Source organism: Amphiura filiformis, chromosome 5, assembly GCF_039555335.1.
Source record: "Amphiura filiformis chromosome 5, Afil_fr2py, whole genome shotgun sequence".
NCBI lineage: Eukaryota > Metazoa > Echinodermata > Ophiuroidea > Amphilepidida > Amphiuridae > Amphiura > Amphiura filiformis.
This window is the reverse complement of record NC_092632.1, coordinates 36,522,410-36,544,701: the sequence shown is the minus strand read 5'-3', so window position 1 is coordinate 36,544,701 and position 22,292 is coordinate 36,522,410. Positions and strand designations below refer to the sequence as shown.

The following is a 22,292-nucleotide window of genomic DNA, read 5'->3' as shown; positions in this document are numbered from 1 at the left end:
GTTTTGCTGGAGTAATTTCCTGGGGCGGGGAGCACTCCCACTTTGCCGGGTGACACGTATGTAGGGCTGTTAAGACCCCCTTTCGCTCTCACCCAAAGACCCCATATTTTTTTATGAACACATTTTCTGTCACCCGAAGACCCCTTATTTTTCCATATGATCTGTCACTAGACCCTTATTTTTCAATTTGAACAGCAACTTTCATTTATCACTGATTTTGTTACTTACTTTTTAAGCTTTTTGAAGCCCTTTTTGAACTAAAATTTGATTTTCAAGGATTTTTGATGCTGTTTCAGCTCTCACCCAAAGGTTCCAAAGGTCATGTTCTCACCCAATGACCCGATATTTTTTACATTTTGTTCTCACCGAATGCCAAAAATCATGCTCTCACCCAATGACCCTATTTTTTTTGTACATTTTGCTCTCACCGAATGCCTCTTACTGCGAAAGTGTCAGCCCTACACCTAGGCCTATATCCATTTCATATTGAAGTGCCCCCCCCCCCCAATTTCCTGTTAACCAGGTTTAAGTACTGCAAAGGTCGAATCATGTTTGCTGTGCAGCATAACTATGGATTTCATATTCTTACATTATGGCTTTTAGACTAATGGCTGTAACAAACTTCGTTTCCGATATTTTGAGATTGTTATGTGTAAATCTGTGTATTTATATGACTCTTTAAAATGTCAAAATGGTCTACTTCTGTTGACAAACGAAATTTACATTGTTTTGCAAGGAAGATACTTGAGCTTTTGAAATTATAATAAAAAGGCCTGGGTCTTAAACATGTTAAAAGTGATCTTCTTTCATAGGCCTACAGCTTGCCTGTGAGTAGGCTTAGTTTAAGTCCTATAGGCCCTATTATTGTGCTGTAAGCAGTTAGTAGGCCTATAGGTAACACCTTCTAATATGCGATTACACTGCAAACTTTAATTTATCATATAAAATCATAATTAGAGTACCGGTAGTTTCCTTGTTATTTCTTATCTTATTATTTTATTTGTCTCCAAATTTATTTACTTATTTATTCACTTAGTATTGGTATTACTTGCATCATGGAAATAGTAGATCTACAACTATTTCCATGCTTGCATTGCCTGAATGACTAATATGGCAGCAAACACATAGCTACACGTACTCAAGAACACGTTGTATAAAGTACAGTCACTAGTCACATGACAAAATAGAAACGCTATCTGTGGCAGTGTGGTGAGCATTGGTGAGGTCATATATGTTGCTTAGCACAGGCATCCAAACAAGCTCTAAACTGACATTGCATGCAAATGATAGACCTTGGATAATGTTTAAACACTGATAATCCATATAGACTCTCTCCAGGGTAGATATTTACATATGCTGTGGCAATAATAGCAATTACCAGTGTGTTACCATATTTGGTGAGTTTTGTTTGTGTTCATTGTCATATAAGCTTATATAATATGCAATATTTTATTAAATACCTCAGGGTAATGAATAGACATTTGGCTATAAAAGATCAGGATGCAGTGAGTATAAGTATAGCACAGCAATTTTTAAATTGAGCTGGATGATAGCTAACTGGATGTTTTACTGAGAGGATTGCTGTATATCACTATCTTCAAACCGCAGTATATAGGCCTACTGAGATATACCATCATAGCTGAAAGGTAAATTGAGTTAAAGGCTTAATGTACGATTTCCTTCAAATTTGAAATTTGTCATTATATACTCAAAATGCTGAAATAATACTAGTAATAATGATCGGGAATGGTTTCTGTCCATTTTGAGCTGAAATAACGTAGTAACGTGAAAGAAACACTGCTTGTTATTTTGGCCGCTTAACACGTGGCGCAGTTCTATGGCGGACATAAAGTCATAATTTCTTGAATTATGACTTTATGTCGAACTTTGCTCTGTTTACCTACAAACGCGCAACAAATTTGGCTGATTCCATTTAGGTGCAAGTTGTGACATGTGTAAACATTACAAATATGCCAAAAAATCAGGTTTGAAAAAATTAACCAAATTCATATTATAAGATCGTACATTATGACTTTAATCAGATGCAAAACCTATAGTTAGGCCTATACAATTAGGTGAATATAAGGTGTTTGTATTCATACATTAGGCTGTATATTGCCAGCCTGACGATATGTCCGGTCATAGTGTGTTCATTCATTTTATTCAAATTAGCCGCACAAACTACTTTGTGCGCCACCTTAGAATTGCATAGAAGGTTTCAATAGGCTTGTTCAGACGATCGCTTGTAAAGTCGCTTTTATAAGTACATTCGAGCTTACATGTGACTATATGTTGTGGCCCACGGTCACTTATTGATTCTCACCTAATGCGTTAAAGGAGTATTTTGTGATCCTAGCATCCTTTTTTAATGACATTTTTCAGTACATATCCACGAAAAAAGCCTATTCCCAAAATTTCAGTTGATTCCGATTGTGCGTTATGAAGTTATGCATGATTATGTGTATTACACTGCTCCATAGACAATGCGTTGTAATTTCGTTCTGGTGCACCAGAACGAAATTCAAATTTCACGATATCTTTTTGCAAAACAAATTAATCTGCAAGAAATATTTTGTACATAAACATTATGTAGCCAGAGGTTTCCAGTGATATAAAAATCTCAACTTTTTTGAGAAAAGTGGGGGATGAGGCTGTGGATCACGAAATGCCCCTTTAATTGTCAATTATTGTCAATATTAATATTTTGCGACATATCTAGCCTAGGCCTACTAATGAAAACAGTTTACACTGGACTGCAGACACCCTATAGTACTAAGTTCCTACAACTTGAGAACAAAAGTTCTCAAACATTCGAAATTTGTAGTTCAAAGGGCATTTCGTGATCCACAGCCTCATCCCCCCACTTTTCTCAAAAAAATTTGAGTTTTTTATATCACTGGAAACCTCTGGCTACATAATGTTTATGTACAAAAAAATTCTTGCAGATTAATTCATTTAGCAAAGATATCACGAAATTTGAATTTTGTTCTGGTATACCAGAACGAAATTACTACACATTGTCTATGAGCTCTTCTATGGAGTAGTGTAATACACATAATCATACATAAGTCGCAAAATCAGAATCAACTGAAATTTTGGGAATAAGCTTTTTGTGGATATCGACTCAAAAATGTCATAAAAAGAGGATGTTAGGATCACGAAATACTCCTTTAAAGCAATATTATAACATTTTCAAACAAAATAGATAAGCATTTCTTTGCCATAAAATGTTAGCTTTTACTGTCAGATATATCCCCTTTTATTTTTGAGCCGAACAACTACTTCAAAGCAAAGAAAATTGGAATTTACTACCAGCGCACATGTCGCCAATACGTACCACTCCTTCGGTCATGTTGTGGTACGACCCTTTGTTGTGTATGTCACCGTCGCGCACGCCGCGTAGTACTGTGTGTTATGAACATCGTGTATGCGTTTGACTAACAATTCCATCGTAATAATAAAGGGCTGAATCAGCCTTTTATTCAAAATCTCTGATTTTGACAAAACTACAGCACCTAGAGTCTTGATTTTTGCAGGCTATATTGGTTTAATAAAGTACAATTTAATCGTAAAAAATGAATTAAAAAATTCAGTGAGGCGTCCTCCTCAGCAAATGTTATAATATGGCTTTAACTCTAACCCGCCTGTATACTACAAAATACTACTTGATTTATGCGCTGTTCGTGCATGCATCCCACGTGGTGTGATAAAGCAATCGCCCTAAGTGATGTATAGGCATGGTTTCGCTGGCCAGATAAGCCCAAGACCTGTGGCAAAGTGTCGCCGACCGAGTGCTTGGCATGCGAGGGGTCTCGGGTTCGAATCCCACCCAGAGCAAACCACTTCTTTCTTTCTTTTCTCTCTTTATTCTTTTCTTCTTTCCCTACCCATCGCCAAAAAGCCCTTAGGGGGTTAGGGTTAATACAACTGGTCTGACATACACAAGGGTCAAACAGTGGAAAAAGTCTCACCATTGACATAATGTCAAAGGTAAGTGTGCCCTGCTGTTTGTGAAATCTTTTTATTTTCATCTTTTTGTTTCTTTCTGTCTTTTATATTTTTTCTATGAAGCGTTGCAAAGCTGTTACATGTGAATCGATACTCAATAATACTTAATAATGTGATTTGAAATGTGCACAATTAATTTTTTCTCTATCGATTTGCGTGTAATACCGTTATATTGACAAACTAAAAAATATTGTCACATGTTCCTATGTAATAGCATGGTAATATTCGTATTGCGCGGACTTGGATGTCGACCTTTTCCCATGATACATCACGATTACATCGCAAACCGCTGGCGGCACCCTTATTGTGAATAGCGAGAATTGTCTGAAATCTGTATCATTATTTGTGACACGATCTGGTCCACGGGGGCCAAAGGAGGCAATTTTGAAAATTGAGTTACTGTAATCATTTCATTATATATACAATAGGCTATCATTTACTGAAAACACCAAAGTTCTAGCATACTTGGTTCAAAAGTTATGAAGCTTTTTGATATCTATTTTCTTATGTATTTTATTGTTTTTTACTCCATATTTTTACCTTTATCTCAGTTTCAAATTTGCCGCCTTTGGCCCCCCATGGACCAGATTGTGTCACATTTGCACACAAAAATAATAATATTTGTGATAGAGAACACAAAATTGCTAATATTTCAATATTTTAATGTTATATTTATCAAGGTACCATCACCATGGATGTTCAAGTAGAGGATGTAGTGCAAGTTGAAGCAGAATCTGAATCAATATCGATTACATGGCTACTTATCTACACAGGCTTGGCATTGCTGGTTGTGTAAGTTGGGTAATTTTGTAATTTGTGCTTAAGTTATTAGTTATTTTGTTTCAGTAATACTGGTCTAACACATTGTTATAGTCCAACATCTACTATCTCTACTATACTAAAATAACCAGCGAAGTGTGTCTGTCTGTCTGTCCGGCTATGCGTTTTGCCGTGCTGCGTCGCATCGATCCGATATTTCGGATATGGATAGGTATCGGGAAAAGCATGTTGACCGGCCTGTTGACCGGGTTTTGAAGGTCATCGGAGGTCAAAATTTCAAACTTTGTCCAATCGGGCTCAAACTTGGTGGGTGGAATCCTTGATACGAGGGGAATGTATGCCCGAAATAAAATTGAGGTCAACTGAGGTCAAAGGTCATTACGGAGGGGTCAAATTTTAAACTTTGTCCGATCGGGCTTAAACTTGGTGGGTGGAATCCTTGATACGAGGGAATGTATGCCTGAAATAAAATTGAGGTCAATGGCCAGGTCAAAGGTCATTAAGGAGGAGTCAAATTTCAAACTTTGTCCGATCAGGCTCAAACTTGGTGGGTGGAATCCTTATTACGACGGAAATATATGCCCGAAATAAAATTGAGGTAAACCGAGGTCAAGTGGTAAAAAGAATCGTCAATATGACAGGAACATGTCAAAAGGGGGTAATCAGGGATCAAATAGCATCGCTATTATACTCTCACAGCTACGGGTGAACTAGTACTATTTAATAGGTGTAGGTTTAGATTTAAAACAAAATATATGCCCCAGATACTTAAAAGAAAATCAGGAGCACTTATGAAATTAAAACGAGGCATTTTTTTTCCTAAAAGCCATAATGTACAATATTATAATGTGAAAGTGTTTTTTTTCAAACCTGATTTTGTGGCATCCCAGCAAACACAAAACATCTTTGACATCATTGGTAAAAGGTTAGAAAATGTTGCCAGAAAACTTTAAATTTTGAGTTATATAAATGGTTTATCGGTATATAAAACATTTTCATAATGTTCAAAAACGTTTTTTAACAACTTACTGCAAAATATTCTAACATAATGTTATTTAAGTGTTGACAAAATATTTGGCAAACAATGTTTGCAAAAAATATTTACAATAACATTTTGAAAATATTTGTGTAGTGTGTTTTCATACAAAACGTTTACAAACAATTTCATGACTTTTATATAACCCGACATTTAATGCTTTTAGGACATTTTTACCAAACCAAAAATCCAAAATATAACCTGTAAAAATAAAAATAAACGTTTTTAAAACATTTTGTCTTTGCTGGGATATATTAAATGTTTACACATGTCCCAACTTGCACCTAAATGGAATCAGCCAAATTTGTTGTGTTTGTATAAATGTCAACAGAGCACTTTCAACATAAAGTCACATTATTACTTCCTCCATCGAACTCCGTGTTAAACTGCAAAAATAACCGGTGGGGTTTCTTTCAGCTTAAAATGGACAGAAACCTTTCCCAGCAGTTATTACTAATATTATTTCAGCATTTTGGGCTGAACAAAATTAATATTAGAAGAAAATGCGTGCATTATGGCTTTAAAGTAGTACTGCAATTCAATATTCAAGGAATAGGAACGGTACAGAATAGGAACAGTACAGAATAAAATAATGTTCAGTATCAAAACTGATGGCCAGATTATTTTTGTGTGATTTAATTTGATCCAATAGGCCAAAAATAATGTGAAAAGGAGAATTTTTTAGACAATATTTTTGCTAAACGAATTAATCTGCAAGAAAGGTTTCATACATAAACATTGTGTAGCCAAAGGTTTTCTTATAAGCTCTTATATTGCTTTCACACAAAATCTCAACTTGATCATATCAAATCAAATGAAAGGAAAAAATATTATTTATAAACTTTGAACCGCATAAGTTTTGATATTTTCAAAGATGTCAAAATTGTAGTGGCTCACTTTCTTTCATACATAATGTTAAATATCATCTTTTAATCATTTTTGTTTCCAGGAATCAGGTGTACAGTCTAACACATTTTTGGAGGTTGGGAATTTCAGGTCCATTTCCACTTCCATTGGTTGGAAACATCCTGGCAATTGGACAGGTATGCACATGTATATGGGGTAATTTCAGGTGTTTAGGAATTTGAGGTCAAAGATCATTAAGGAGACGGTCAAGTGAGGTCATTTATTTTTATTTAGAGCATAACACTGTATTGATTGTGATATTTGGTGGGGGACATATTACACAAAGCTTAACTTACTACTTTGTGTGTTGGGGGTGGGTTGGGAATGGGGGAGTGTTTGGGGTGTGTTTTGCATGCATACGATGAACATAATTTGCTTTCAATGGTTTATTTTATTCTATTTTGTTGAATGGACAGTCTGTGATTCCAGTGTATCATAAATGGTCAAAGAAGTATGGCAAATATTTTGGGTAAGTACAGTTAATTGTTTGTCAGTGTTTATAAATATGTAGGGGAGACTGGGAGTGTTCACCTATTTTATTATGATATATAGATAATTGATGTCAATTTTAAGGTTAGAAGGGACCTGATTGGTCTCAGATGTGAAACCCTATATGTTTTGGCTACATACAACCCCAATCACAGGACTGTAAGCCTTACAATACCAACAGAGTAAAGCAAACAAACAAAGTTTGCGAAGTGGGGCAGGTTCGCCCATGCTGGGGCAGGTTCACCCCAATGGTGGGGTAAGTTCGCGCTAAATAAAAAAATAGCAATAACGTAATCAATACAAACAATTACACATAAACAGTGTCACACTGCCAGGACGAAGTAGTTACATATACATAAAGTATTACAGTGACTGGCGCATTGACACACACATGAAAGCAATGATTGGCTTGTCTGGCACAGTGTCACAGTGCCAGGACGGAGTAGCTACAAATATACAAAGTATTAAAGTGACTGGCATATTGGTACACACATAAAAGCAATGATTGACTTGCCTGGCACAGTGTCACAGTGCCAGGACGAAGTAGCTACAAATATACACAGTATTAAAGTGAATGGTGCATTGACACACACGTGAAAGTTATGTGTGGCTTGCCTGGCACAGTGTCACAGTGCCAGGACGAAGTAGCTACAAGTATACAAAGTATTAAAGTGAATGGTGCATTGACACACACGTGAAAGTTATGTGTGGCTTGCCTGGCACAGTGTCACAGTGCCAGGACGAAGTAGTTATAAATATACAAATTGTTAAAGTGGCTGGCGCATTGACACACACGTGAAAGCAATTGGCTTTGCCTGGCACAGTGTCACAGTGCCAGGACGGATGAGTTACAAATATACAAAAGTATTAAAGTGATTGGTGCATTGGTACATGTTAAAGCAATGATCAACTTGCCTGGCACAGTGTCACAGTGCCAGGACGGAATAGTTGTAAATATACAAAAGTATTAAAGTGAATGGTGCATTGACACACACGTGAAAGTAATGTGTGGCTTGCCTGGCACAGTGTCACAGTGCCTGGACGAAGTAGTTACATATATATAAAAGTATGAAACTTAGACATAAAACACAGAATAAACAAATAAATAATATACCAATTTTGTGTCGGTATATTTCGTGCAGTTAAACATAAAACAAAGAATAAAATAAATAACATACAATGAATTTCGTGACTGTGAATTTCGTGCTCTCTTACACGAAGGATAAACCCCTATTTGTGCAAATTTATGCACACTCCACACGCACTTGTTTCAAGAATTGGGGAGGGGAGCCATTTATTGTCCATAGCCCTTGGCACCACAACCCTTAGCTACACCTCTGGTGCCAAACAGCCTAAAACATTCAACCAAAAATAGGTGTTTAATATGTCAGGTCCATGGTGCGGCGATCAATATTTGTCAGATGTGTGTATAAAGTCCGCAGTTTCAATGTTGAAATGTCACAGTAACCAGCGGCAAACATGCACAATGCAACTCACTTTGAGTGTCAATTTGTCTTTGGGTGGACACGTAGCTTATTGGAGGTGGACACATGTGTTATTATTGTATTATTATTTTGTCTCTTCAGCGTATATTTGGGGAAATCAACATCATTAATAATATCAGATGCTGATATGGCTAGAGAGATTCTCATCAAAGATTTTCCAAGCTTTCAAAGCAGAAATGTGAGTTGGTTGAATTAATATCTATCGATACTACTAAGATAATGAGCAAAGTGTGTCTGTGTGTTTGTCTGTCTGTCCGGCTATGCGTTTAGCTTGCAGCTGGGACGCATCAATCCGATATTTCAGTCTCACCACACTGTAGGCATCTAGCATGTTGAAAGTTTATGGAATTATAAGAACCATTGGTCAAATGCAGTAAATGATGAAAAAGGACCTCTTGTGAGGAATTTTGCTCAAATATTTTCCTCAATTTTATACATCTTTGCAGCTTAAAGCATTTTCACTTCCCTACTTGGCTGACAGTATAACAGACACTTCTGGTGAGGTATGGAAAAGAGGAAGGAGTTATATAAGCCCAACATTCAGTGGATCTAAGATGAAACAGGTTTGTTTTGGGGTGTGTAGGGGGGAGTATGGGGTGTGTGTGTGTTGGGTTCAGTGGATTATGGATATGCCAACAATTGGTTTATGAATACATACCAAAAGTTAGTTTGGACTATGGATACACACCAAAAGTTGATTTGGATCATGATTATGGATATACACCAAATGTTGGTTTGGATTATCATGATTTATGATATACATGTACACCAAATGTTGGTTTGGATTATTATGATTATGGATATACACCAAATGTTGGTTTGGATTATCATGATTATGGATATACACCAAATGTTGGTTTGGATTTATATGGATAAATACTAAAACTTGGTTTGGATTATGGATGCCTACTAAAAGTTGGTATGGATTACAGATGCATACTAAATGTCGGTTGGTTAATGGATGCATACCAAAAGTTGGTTTTGATTATGGATGCCTACCAAAAGTTGGTATGGATTACAGATGCATACTAAATGTCGGTTGGTTAATGGATGCATACCAAAAGTTGGTTTTGATTATGGGTGCATAGTAAAAGTTGGTTTGGATTATGGATGCATACTAAGCGTTGGGTTGGTTTATAGATACATACCGAGAGTTGGGTTGGAGTATGGATGCATAAGAAAAGTTAGGTTGGTTAATGGATGCATACCAAAAGTTGGTTTGGTTTATGGATGCATACCAAAAGTTGGGTTGGTTTATGGATGCATAAGAAAAGTTGGGATGGTTTATGGATGCACACCAACAGTTGGGTTGGTTTATGGATGCATACCAACAGTTAGTTTTAATTATGGATTAATATATGTTTAAGTCTTTGACAGGAAAGGGAAGTAAAAGAATAATTCAAAGTTTGAAAAAGAACGATTAGGTCTATACATGTATTTAAATATTTGCATGTTATTATTTTCAGATGGTACCTGCTATGAATAGTAAATGTGATATCTTGATGGAAATCTTGGATGGAAAGAATAAGGAGGGCAAAAGTTTTGAATCTAAAGAGTAAGTCTCTCTAGTGTGTGAATGTTCTTATATTGTTGCTTACATTTTGTGTAATATGTAAATTTCTATAGTATTTCATTAAATGTACCGTAATACACATTAAAAAAGGATTTGTAAATATTAAAGTGATAGATTTTAAAATAACCTAGTGGTGTCTATTTAAATGATATATATAGTAAGCTACAAGCATAAGTAAGCTAAAAATAATTTGTTTGTTGCATTAGAAGCGAATACTCATTAACGTTAACAGGATGATTGGCAGTTACGAAACATTTTAGGGACCATTGAATGCGCCTAACACAGCCCATACACAATCAATTTCATCAATCAATATTGGGGACGTTAGATACAGGAGTGGATCCCGGGAGTGGATATAATTACCTTTGTGGGTGTACAATGGTAGATTTATAAATTAGTACCCATTCTTGTATCTTGGGTCTTTGATATTTTGATATTGATCAATCAAATTGAACATGTATGGACCGCATAAGCCTTATGAATTGACTATCTTTGTATGCTTACCCATTTTTAAGACCAGTTTTTTAAATACTCCCAAAAATCTAAAATTTCTAGCTCTAGATCATCAATTTTGTTTCAATTTTTGGTTTTCAGCTTTCCTCTGGATTCTGTTCTTTGAAGTATTTTAAGACTCACAAATTATTCACTCCTGTATAAATATCGGCTCTTATGTTAAAGGGGGTCTCCGGCAATCATAACATTATGCCTTAATGTTAGAAAATAATTATCAAGCATGAATCACATGGTTTTATTTCAAACAACCTCAGCTTGACCATAAAAACGAATAAAAACAGTCGGCTCCCAACATGCGATATTCATAATTCCTGTGCCGAAATTGTTTAAGTGCAATGACGTAATGATTATTTGTGCTCAATTGTCGTCAGCCTTCATTGTATTACTGGGACGTCATTGCACTCGACAGTTTCAGCACCCGGGAATTTTGAATATTGCGTGTTGGGAGACGAATGTTTTTATTCGTTTTTATGGTCATTCTGAGTTTGTTTGAAATAAAACCATGTGATTCATGCTTGATAATTATTTTTCTTACAAATAAGGCATAATGTTGTGATTGCCGGAGACTTCCTTTAAGATTACATACTTCCGACCGAAATAGCTACTAATCGCCCCTTCTCTAGCAACATGAAGTTGAGTGCCTGTAGGACTGTCAGAAACTGTAACAGCACCATGGTATTTTTAATAAATTTTAATTCTCTTTTCTAATCTTTCCAGTGTTTTTGGAGCCTATGTTCTTGATATTATTGCATGCTGTGCTTATGGGTTAGAATCAGACTGTCAGAGAAATCCAGATGATACATTCCTGTATAACACCAAAAAACTTCTTGATATATAAACTTTGCAAGCCCTGGAATTATCCTTAGGAGTAAGTATTGTCACAAAAATCTCAAATGCCACCAAAAGTTGCAGTCCCATATCAGCCCTTGCCTGATCTTTCTGATTAGGAAAAGTGAGTTGATCATCATTATTGTTTACAACTGGCCCTCGCATACTCTCCTAGACTATGCCATAGTCGAATTTTATTAAAAATATGTTATTATTAGTCATGATGAACCCATTTCGTTGAACTCAAAATTATACTGATGCTTATTAAAATTAAAGTATTCAATAGTAAAATGGTCATAAAGAGTTAAAAATATCAGACTATTAGTGACAATAAAAGTAATTGAATGCAACATTATCTTGCATAATTATAACAGCGAACCCCGAAAATTCGACTATGAACTTTGAATTGTAAGCAGAACTTTACCCCCTGGACTTTGCTCTCTAAAAACACACTGTCAATCATACTTGTTTATCAGTCCATTAACCACAAGTGCACGCGCTAGATGTTTGATGAGATTAACTTTCACACAACACAAAAGCGCCGCAAATACCACAGACAGTTCTTTACGGTGTAGTTAATGGTAATGGCGCTGGCCCAGACGATTTAAACCATAGCGAGGTATGGGCGACCAATCACAAGGCAGATCCATTTAAAGATGCATTACATCATGGCCAATTTTAGTTAGGCCAGAAATTGGCCTAACTCTCCATAGAGTCCCGTGTTAAAAATCTTAACCGCAAAGGCAATGTCAGTAGTCCACTTGGGAAGCTAACAAACAGAGGGAGTAGGGTGACTGATCAGATGTGAAAATCTATCAATTGTGCACACATTAATTAAATCAGAGTTTTAAGCTTAAATACAATATCCAGAGTATGCACAATGGGCAAGTGGACTACGGGTAGTCTAATACTCTCCATACTCTCTAAAATCATGCTAGAGTTTCTAAACAGAAGAAAAAGGTACGTTATATCATTAAAAATTACTAGATCTCTCACATCTGTGGTACACTTGCAGGATTTAACATTACTAATCATGACCAATCTAAATTTAGCCATATTAATGTATGATTTCTGTCAAATTTTAATTTTGATATTCTTCCAAATTATTACATAACATTAAGAACAACTGTCAAGGGGGGAAATAAAACCAAAGATCCCAGATTTTGATCAAAAACTCTTAAATTTTACTATAATTGAAGCACTTCAGACTTCAGAAGAGATCTAGTGAACACCAAAGAGACACTGACTCTGGCAACACACAAAAATCAGCAGTCGCTGAGCATGTGTGACAAGAGTTCAAATCGTACATGTCTGTGTGTTGAGCTTTATGTGGATTTGTAATAATTATACAATACAATTCATTCTCAACTTTTTCTTATCACCTTTTTACTTGCAGTGGTGTTTCCATTCCTATCGCCACTTTTCAACAAATTCAGTATGTTTGATATCCTTCCACTGAAAAACATGGATTTTTTTGCTGATTGTGTCAGAAAAGCCATCGAATTAAGAACAGAGAGTGGAGGAACTGGGGTATGTATGAGATATCAGAAATTGATTTTGGTCACCAACATATTCATGACTCCCCCTTCCAAAGAAAATGAGAGCCCCTTACAATAACATTTTGCTAACATTTTTAAGATGTTTTGAAAAAACCAAAATATGTTTATAACATATGTTTATAATATTCTAAGAACATTTTTGTGTTTGCTGGGTAACTAGATGAGGGATGAGGTCTCTTTATCAATAAACCTCTTTGGTACTTGAACCCCTCCCTTGTGGTTGTACCCATGCTTGAACACTTTAATTTGTTGATTAATTTCTTCAAAAATATTTCAGTATTTCACACAATTTGAGAGATTGTTACTTTTTGTGAAAAGAACTTGTTTAATTTTAGCCAAAACAAATCATGAATCGAGATGTACATTTTCTATCATTGACATACTTTATATGACTGTATTGTATGTAAAATTATATTTAAGCTTATTTGAAACATGAAATTTTGCAGAAGAAGGATTTTCTTCAGTTAATGATGGATGCTGCAGAAACAGGAGGAGATGACTCTGTAAATGGTGATAAAGATGGTCCAAAGAAGAAAATACCACTCACTGAAAGGGAACTCATAGGACAGGTAAGATAAAACACAAGTATCATGTCTGGTGATAAAGATGACCCAAAGAAGAAGATACCTCTCACACAAAGGGAACTCATAGGACAGGTAAGATTAAAACACAAGTATCATGTCTGGTGATAAAGATGACCCAAAGAAGAAGATACCTCTCACACAAAGGGAACTCATAGGACAGGTAAGATAAAACACAAGTATCATGTCTGGTGATAAAGATGACCCAAAGAAGAAGATACCTCTCACACAAAGGGAACTCATAGGACAGGTAAGATAAAACACAAGTATCATGTCTGGTGATAAAGATGACCCAAAGAAGAAGATACCTCTCACACAAAGGGAACTCATAGGACAGGTAAGATAAAACACAAGTATCATGTCTGGTGATAAAGATGACCCAAAGAAGAAGATACCTCTCACACAAAGGGAACTCATAGGACAGGTAAGATAAAACACAAGTATCATGTCTGGTGATAAAGATGACCCAAAGAAGAAGATACCTCTCACACAAGCTGAACTCATAGGACAGGTAAAATAAAACACAAGTATCATGTCTGGTGATAAAGATGGCCCAAAGAAGAAGATACCTCTCACACAAAGGGAACTCATAGGACAGGTAAGATAAAACACAAGTATCATGTCTGGTGATAAAGATGACCCAAAGAAGAAGATACCTCTCACACAAAGGGAACTCATAGGACAGGTAAGATAAAACACAAGTATCATGTCTGGTGATAAAGATGACCCAAAGAAGAAGATACCTCTCACACAAAGGGAACTCATAGGACAGGTAAGATAAAACACAAGTATCATGTCTGGTGATAAAGATGACCCAAAGAAGAAGATACCTCTCACACAAAGGGAACTCATAGGACAGGTAAGATAAAACACAAGTATCATGTCTGGTGATAAAGATGACCCAAAGAAGAAGATACCTCTCACACAAAGGGAACTCATAGGACAGGTAAGATTAAACACAAGTATCATGTCTGGTGATAAAGATGACCCAAAGAAGAAGATACCTCTCACACAAAGGGAACTCATAGGACAGGTAAGATAAAACACAAGTATCATGTCTGGTGATAAAGATGACCCAAAGAAGAAGATACCTCTCACACAAAGGGAACTCATAGGACAGGTAAGATAAAACACAAGTATCATGTCTGGTGATAAAGATGACCCAAAGAAGAAGATACCTCTCACACAAGCTGAACTCATAGGACAGGTAAAATAAAACACAAGTATCATGTCTGGTGATAAAGATGGCCCAAAGAAGAAGATACCTCTCACACAAATGGAACTCATAGGACAAGTAAGATAAAACACAAATATCATGTCTGGTGATAAAGATGACCCAAAGAAGAAGATACCTCTCACACAAAGGGAACTCATAGGACAGGTACGATAAAACACAAGTATCATATCTGGTGATAAAGATGACCCAAAGAAGAAGATACCTCTCACACAAAGGGAACTCATAGGGCAGGTAAGATAAAACAAGTATCATGTCTGGTGATAAAGATGGCCCAAAGAAGAAGATACCTCTCACACAAAGGGAACTCATAGGACAGGTACGACAAAACACAAGTATCATGTCTGGTGATAAAGATGACCCAAAGAAGAAGATACCTCTCACACAAAGGGAACTCTTAGGACAGGTAAGATAAAACACAAGTATCATGTCTGGTGATAAAGATGACCCAAAGAAGAACATACCTCTCATACAAAGGGAACTCATAGGACAGATAAGATCAAACAGACAGAAACACAAGTATCATGTCATGTGTAGTTACACTGTTGGATCGATCACCACCCAGAGGGAGTACTGAGTTTCAAGGGATAGAACTTCAGAAGATGGGTAGCACTCATCAGTTGATGATATGACCTGTTGGTGCAAGTATTTTCCATCCACCTTCTGTGTAATTACTGAACTATAGCAGCTGAACTTCCTTCTTGATCAGATGTTCTTTGCACTTTGTGTGATCTTTATGTTTTTCAGAGTTTGCTGTTCTTCTTTGCTGGCTATGACACAATATCTACTACCATGTCCTTTGCAGCATATGCCCTAGCTAAGTATCCAGATGTACAGAAAAGACTACAGGAAGAAGTGGATGAGATGACTTCTGAAGGGGAACCTGTAAGCTATGATGCAGTTTTCAAGATGGAGTATTTGGACAAAGTCTGGTGTGAATCCCAGCGAAAGTGGCCAATTGGATTTATGTAAGATACATTTTTGCTGCATCTTGATTAGGAATACTATGTAGGCCTACTACTATACTTTGGCTGCATGAATTATTATGCCTAATTCCTGGTTGTCACTGGGGATATTATTTTCCATTTTGCAATATAGCTTTTCAGAAGGTGGTGTATCTGTAGGACGTAGGTACTTCATGCCGCTACGGGCTGCCTTTGCTTCGCGTGTATTACAGGGTCATCTGAGGTCAAATAACTAAAGATTGTGACTCTGGAAAAAGTTTTTGTCTCACCTAAACATGTACAGAAAGTAGTCACTGACTCTGCAGTCACTATATCAGTCTGTCTTGTGGGGTACTGTGTAAGTTGCAGCAATAGCTTGTGGGGTACAACTTCTTTGTGGGGTATCGTGGATACCATAAAGAGAAAATATATAGGACCCCATAAGGCCTGAAACATGCAGCAATGCTATTTTTAAAGGTGGGTATCGGTGGGTCTGTGTGAAAAAATGTTCCCCACAAAATATTGGTGGTACATCTTTGGTACCCCACAAGAATATTGTGATAAGAAATATACCCCAGAAAGAACCACTTGCCTATTTTATACGCACATAATGCTGGACCCCACGGAAAACCTGGTGTAGGGGTGTGTATAATATGTATGTGCTAATTTGATTCAAGTTTTGTAAAATAGATGCCATTTCAAAAGTATCACTACTGGTGAACTCAAACTTGGTATGATCTTTGCATGAGGGACTTACAATGGCCTGAAAGATGAAAGAGGTCAAGGGTCATCTTGGGGTTGAATTAAGTGATAAAAGTAATGGGATCATTACCAATGATCTATAACATGCCATTCAAGTGGATTGCCCAGATTGGTGGCTCTGAAAAGAGTTGTTGCACCTTCTGCCTGTATAATGAGCAATTATTGGCTCTGAAAAGAGCTGTAACAGTGAATTTCCTCTTTAATTAGTGGCCAGAAAAGACTGGTAGACTATCCCTTGTCAATGAAAGTTAACTCGATCATAGAAAGTGAATTATTTTCAACAAAGAATTTGTTCATTTCTTCATATAGATTGGAAAGAGTCTGCAACCAAGAATTCACATACAATGGGATAACGATTCCTAATGGCCAGTACCTCAACATCAATGTCTGGAATATCCAACATAATCCTGAGTATTGGGCTGACCCAGAAACATTTAACCCTGAAAAGTAAGTTCAATAGTATAAAATTAGACTCGTTAAATCTATTCAACTGGACTCACAGTTTTGAGAGGCAACGGTTTCACACCTTATCCTAGGTGCATCTTCAGGCCGTCTGTTGGTCTGTCGGCAATTGGTCACTGACCAGTGGCGAGATGGTGTTACCAGAGGTCATAGACCTAGGATAAGGTGTGAAACCATTGCCTCTCAAAACCGTGAGTCCAGTTGAATAGATTTAACGAGTCTAATTTTATATTTGATTATACCTGGATGAATGACAACCTTCACAAACGTAAGTTCAATAGTATATTATTAACTTTTTATTAATTTATTATGGTGTAAAATTACAAGAACGCAGTTAAAAACTGTAACCAAAAATCGGAACAAAATACTTAAACATTTGAAAGAGAACAGTCAAAACCAACAAAAAATCCAAGCAAATGAATTAGGAATTCAGAAGATTGATAACCTGGGAAATGTTTGATTTACTCTACATTGTATGCTTCTTGCAAAATGGGGGGGGGGGTAGATGTTTGAGGACTTAAGGCAATAGTGTAGCCAGAAGGCTGGGTGAGGTCAGTTGCCCCACCAATATTTTGTTCTGTTGGTTCAGATTGGTGATGTCGCTTTCGCTTTTGAGTTGTGTGACTTTGATGTATTTCACCAAGAAGGTAAAGTCCAAACATTTGACATTTTACTTTCCTGTCATTAATATCGGCTAAACACCGACTCAGATACCTCAGTTGAGGTACACAAATTAAAGTAGGTCTACTAGTTGTTTATATAATTTTGCATCTTGCCATATTAGCTTTGCTCGTTGACAATTAATGTACAAAATGTCAAATAACACGAAGAATTGGCCCTCCTGTATCATTGAAAAAGAGTAAAACCCCAGAACTTACACCCTGGACCCCACCCGTAACATACTCAGCTTGCTATTCGCTCGCTTTACTCAACTAACCGCTAACTGCATTTTGTCAGTTTCCTACAATTGCTTGCCCCACCAATAACAACCACAGCTGTTGTTGCACTGTAAAAGTGACCCGAGCTAGGTGCTGACTTCAGGTGACGCTATCATCATAAGCATTGACCACAAGGCACTGGACTAATACAGCGTTTTTTCTTTGTTTTACCTCATTTGTTCAGCTCAAAATTGAAAGGGGGTATAACCTGATAGTAAAAACTAAAATAAAAATTGCACATTATTGCTCTATTTATAATCTCTCTCTCTCTCTCTCTCACCATTTTTTTTTTTTTCTTCATCTATAGTTTTAGTAAAGAAGCCAAAGCCTCACGTCATCCATGTGCCTTCATGCCATTTGGTGCTGGACCCAGGCAATGTGTGGCAATTCGGTTTGCCATCTTGGAAGGCAAGATTGGTCTGATACGTATGATGCAGAAGTACAGCTTTGAATTGGACCCCGAAGCACCGGTAATTATAAATTATATATAGTCTCTCACTATTACTCTCAATATTGAGTCTTATTTGTCTATTACATGCTAAACAAATTAGGGCTAGGTTTTACAATTAGGTTGTCATCCACATGCTGTGCTTTATTCTATGAGTGTTCACCATTCTTAAAATAATCACATTCTAAGGTTGGTTGTCATGGTTGTGCCAAACAAAGTATAGCAGTGTAAGAAGAATTTAAATGTAGCTTAGCATTTGTGACACCCTATGATTGTTTCTTTTGACCAGAAATCCCTTAAATTTTCGGTCCCACAACATTGTGGTGGGGTTTATGTTATGGTACTGATGGTTGGTTGGATGGCTTTGCATCCTACCTTTGTGCATAACCTAGCTGTCCTATTAATTCACCACTTGGACAGTTGCCACATTTGCATATCGTCAGCTTGCTACACTAATTGCCTATTAAGTCATTTTTTGTAATTTTGAGAACAAAGAACAAAATGTGGTTCGAGCATGCATCAATTACATAATCGCCCTAATTATTTTGGATTATTCCCTTTCATTTGTATCATTATCATTTGTTTGGTGAATAAATGTGCTTAAATGCATGTTCTCAAAATTTCAAAAAATGACTTAGGCAATTAGCGTAGCAGGCTGACGATATTTCTAGAAACTATAACTCTGAAAACATAATAATGATAAAATTGGATGGATTTTTTTTCATGATACATAAGTTTATCAATCTTGCTAGAGTTTTCAAATATCAGATATTTATATCAGATATTTTGAAATCTCTAGCTCGACCAATAAATTCAGGTATGACCTATTAATATTTGATAATGACATCAATTGTATTATTTCCATTTTACAAACCAAAAAAATTTAAATTTTTTGTTGTTGAACATACTGCAGTTACTGTCCGTTTTCCAATACACAGTGCTCTCACCATTGACGCGCGACCTTTACAAATAGTGTATGTTAGAAGTATATTGCATTTGCCTAGTTAACATCACTGTGTGAAAAATAACCGGCCAATATTTAAACTATTCTCCAAACTTCTAGCAAATATATTTCTCTAACATGACCTAAAATTACAGCTAGGTTAGATGTTCAGAAGGGTCGCACTACGGTAACATATGCGTGCGGGCAAGGCATAGCCAGCTCATAGCTAGCCAACTCCCGTGTTAATTGAATGGAGATTTGACCGAAAATATTGAGCTATATTGGTAACGGACCGCTCCGTTCTGAAGGATGCCACAAGCTACATTTAAACTATTCTATGAAATTCTAGAAAATATAGTTTTGTAACATGTCCTAAATTTTTAGCTAATTTAGGTGTTTGGAGAGGGTCGCACTTTTATGTTTTAGGAAGGATATGTAAACGACAGATAACACCAAAAATATGAAGAAATTATTTCCAAACCGTGTTAAGTCAACAATCATTATGTTGCTCATTTTCAAGAATGCTGGTTAACAAAAAAGCAGGCCATTGTCTCATTTCTCGTGAACAAAGGTCCACATACCATTGTTTCCTTGCGTTTCCTTTATAATCGGTTACCCAACTGAAGCTATAATACCAGCTTTATTGCGAGATCGCACATGTACAACAGACACATGTGCACAACCAGAGAAGATCCGATTTAATCAGTTAAGCTGTTTCAATGAGTGTTATCTTGGTTTAATAGCTTTTAATGAGGTCGAGATGAATTCTACTGTAGACATGACTGCATCATGAAAAAGTGGGGGGTTGAGGCTGTGGATCACAAAATGCACTTTTAAAATTTGAGAATCTAAGTATACATAATACAGGGAATATAATTTAATTCTCTCAGTCTACATGCTACATTACAGCTACAGGAATAGCTCTTGTAAATGTAATTATTTTGTAGCCACTATGAAATGCATCTGTATTTGCTTCCCCATTGCAGGATCTTGATGATACTTCCGTTTTTGGAATGATTGGAACATCCATTTATCCAAAACAAGGCATCCCTCTCCGCTTAGTACCAAGAGAATAGAAGATGATACATGTAACCATGGAGATTTAGATGTTGAAAAAAACTTGGAGAATCTTTCCAATTTAGGATCAGCAACAACCAATTACGCAATAAAAGGTATCCATCACTGCTCATTTAATACCAAGAGGATAGAAGATGATACACGCAAATCAAGGATTTAGATCTAGATGTGGAAAAATGAGTATACTTTAAATGTGTCTGGATGACCAATTTATACTTCTGAATTTACTTTTACCAAGTCTAAGGAAGCAAGCTCATTTTAGTGGCCAGCGTGTACAGACCTGCATATCTACATGATGTTTACAAAGGTTATTCTTAAATACTTGAGAACGTTCCTGCAGTCTTATTGGTTTGTACCCGATATCACAAACTTTAGTGTGTGGGTGCGACGAAATACTTGTATGCGCTATTTGAACCAATCAGAGGTGCATAAAAAAGCAACAACGGGACTGATCGATTTTAAGCCCTGGGTAATTCCATGTAAAATGTAGGATTTAGTTTGATTAAAATTTGGTATACTTATGATATTTTTATTTGAACTGTAGAGTGTTTAAGAATGAGAATAAAGGTATTGTTATTAGCCGCTGTCGTGCATCTATCGTCTCATATAACACGGGCGACATCATTATTTTTGGCGTAAAACAACGATGTCGCCTGTGTTATATGAGACGATAGATGCACGACAGCGGCTAAAAACGAACAAAATTCTATCACAACGTACACAGTGCACCATTTTGGCTACTGAGCTAGGTTTATTACCAGCCAATCACAGGCACAACATAATTTATGGAAACTTATGCATGCATTGAGGCACATTATAGGCCTAATATTAAATGAGTATGTATTTTTGTACAAACTTTTTCATTGTAGAAGGTAGTTATACTACATACATGTAAGTAATTATTCTAAAAGTGGCCACGGAGTTACATGTATTTAGAAGTGATAAACCTCTGATCATGCTGATAGATTGATTTGATTTGATTGATCAAGCAACATGATTTGGATGTTGACCTGAGATGACAAATATACGAATGTTGATTGCATAGTACTTCACTGAGATTTCACCCAGTAGCATATCAGGGAGGTGACTTAGGAAGGCCAACTCCCTGGAAGAAATCAACCAGAATTGGCTTGCTCATTGTCTTTTTAGCCTGGTAAATGTCTTTATTTTGGGCTAAATAGTGTAATATTTTGGCTGATTTGTGCGCAAATTGGTCTATTGCCATTTGGTCTAATACTATTTCGTCTAATTCCCGTTTAGTCTATATTCAATTGGTCTATTACCAGACAGGCTAATTGCCACTTAGTCTAATAATCATATAGTCTAATGTCCATTTAGTCTAATATTGTTTGGTCCAATAACTGGTATGTCTAACCATATAGTCTAATGACCATTTGGTCTAATATTTCTTTAATAACCATTTGGTCTAATACCCATTTGGTCTAATAACCATTAGGTCTAATACTCATATGCTCTAATAACCAGTAAGTATAATACCATTTCGTGTATTTATTAATAAACTAAATGCTTGTAAGACTAAATGGTTTGTAGACCAAATGAGTATTAGACCAAATGGCTATTAGACCTATTGGTAATAGACCAAATGGGTATTAGGCTAAATAGTTGTTAGACTAAATGGTTTTAGACTTATTGGTTATTAGACTAAATGGTTATCGGACCAAATGGTTAAAGGACCAAATGATTAT

The 22,292-nt window shown here is 36.3% G+C and overlaps 1 protein-coding gene across 3 annotated transcripts; it reads left to right on the top strand.

Annotated features, from left to right (window-relative positions):
• The first annotated feature begins 1,181 nt into the window (after positions 1-1,181).
• Positions 1,182-21,661, top strand: LOC140153060 (cytochrome P450 3A19-like). 3 transcript variants are annotated; one of them, XR_011859063.1, is made up of 10 exons: positions 1,182-1,397; positions 4,689-4,800; positions 6,774-6,867; positions 7,147-7,199; positions 8,806-8,902; positions 9,171-9,287; positions 10,191-10,279; positions 11,528-11,678; positions 13,035-13,168; positions 13,644-13,766. XR_011859063.1 is itself a non-coding variant. In XM_072175662.1 (6 exons), the coding sequence occupies exons 1-6, from the start codon at positions 13,076-13,078 to the stop codon at positions 20,583-20,585; spliced, it is 828 nt and encodes a 275-aa protein (XP_072031763.1). In that variant the 5' UTR covers positions 13,041-13,075; the 3' UTR covers positions 20,586-21,661. The 3 variants fall into 3 exon arrangements, 1 of the variants encoding a protein (XP_072031763.1); XR_011859064.1 differs by lacking the exon at positions 1,182-1,397 and adding an exon at positions 1,475-1,646; XM_072175662.1 differs by lacking the exons at positions 1,182-1,397; positions 4,689-4,800; positions 6,774-6,867; ... (3 more) ...; positions 10,191-10,279; positions 11,528-11,678 and adding exons at positions 15,760-15,980; positions 17,028-17,165; positions 18,426-18,588; positions 20,496-21,661 and having other exon boundaries at positions 13,041-13,168.
• Positions 21,662-22,292: the final 631 nt, after the last annotated feature.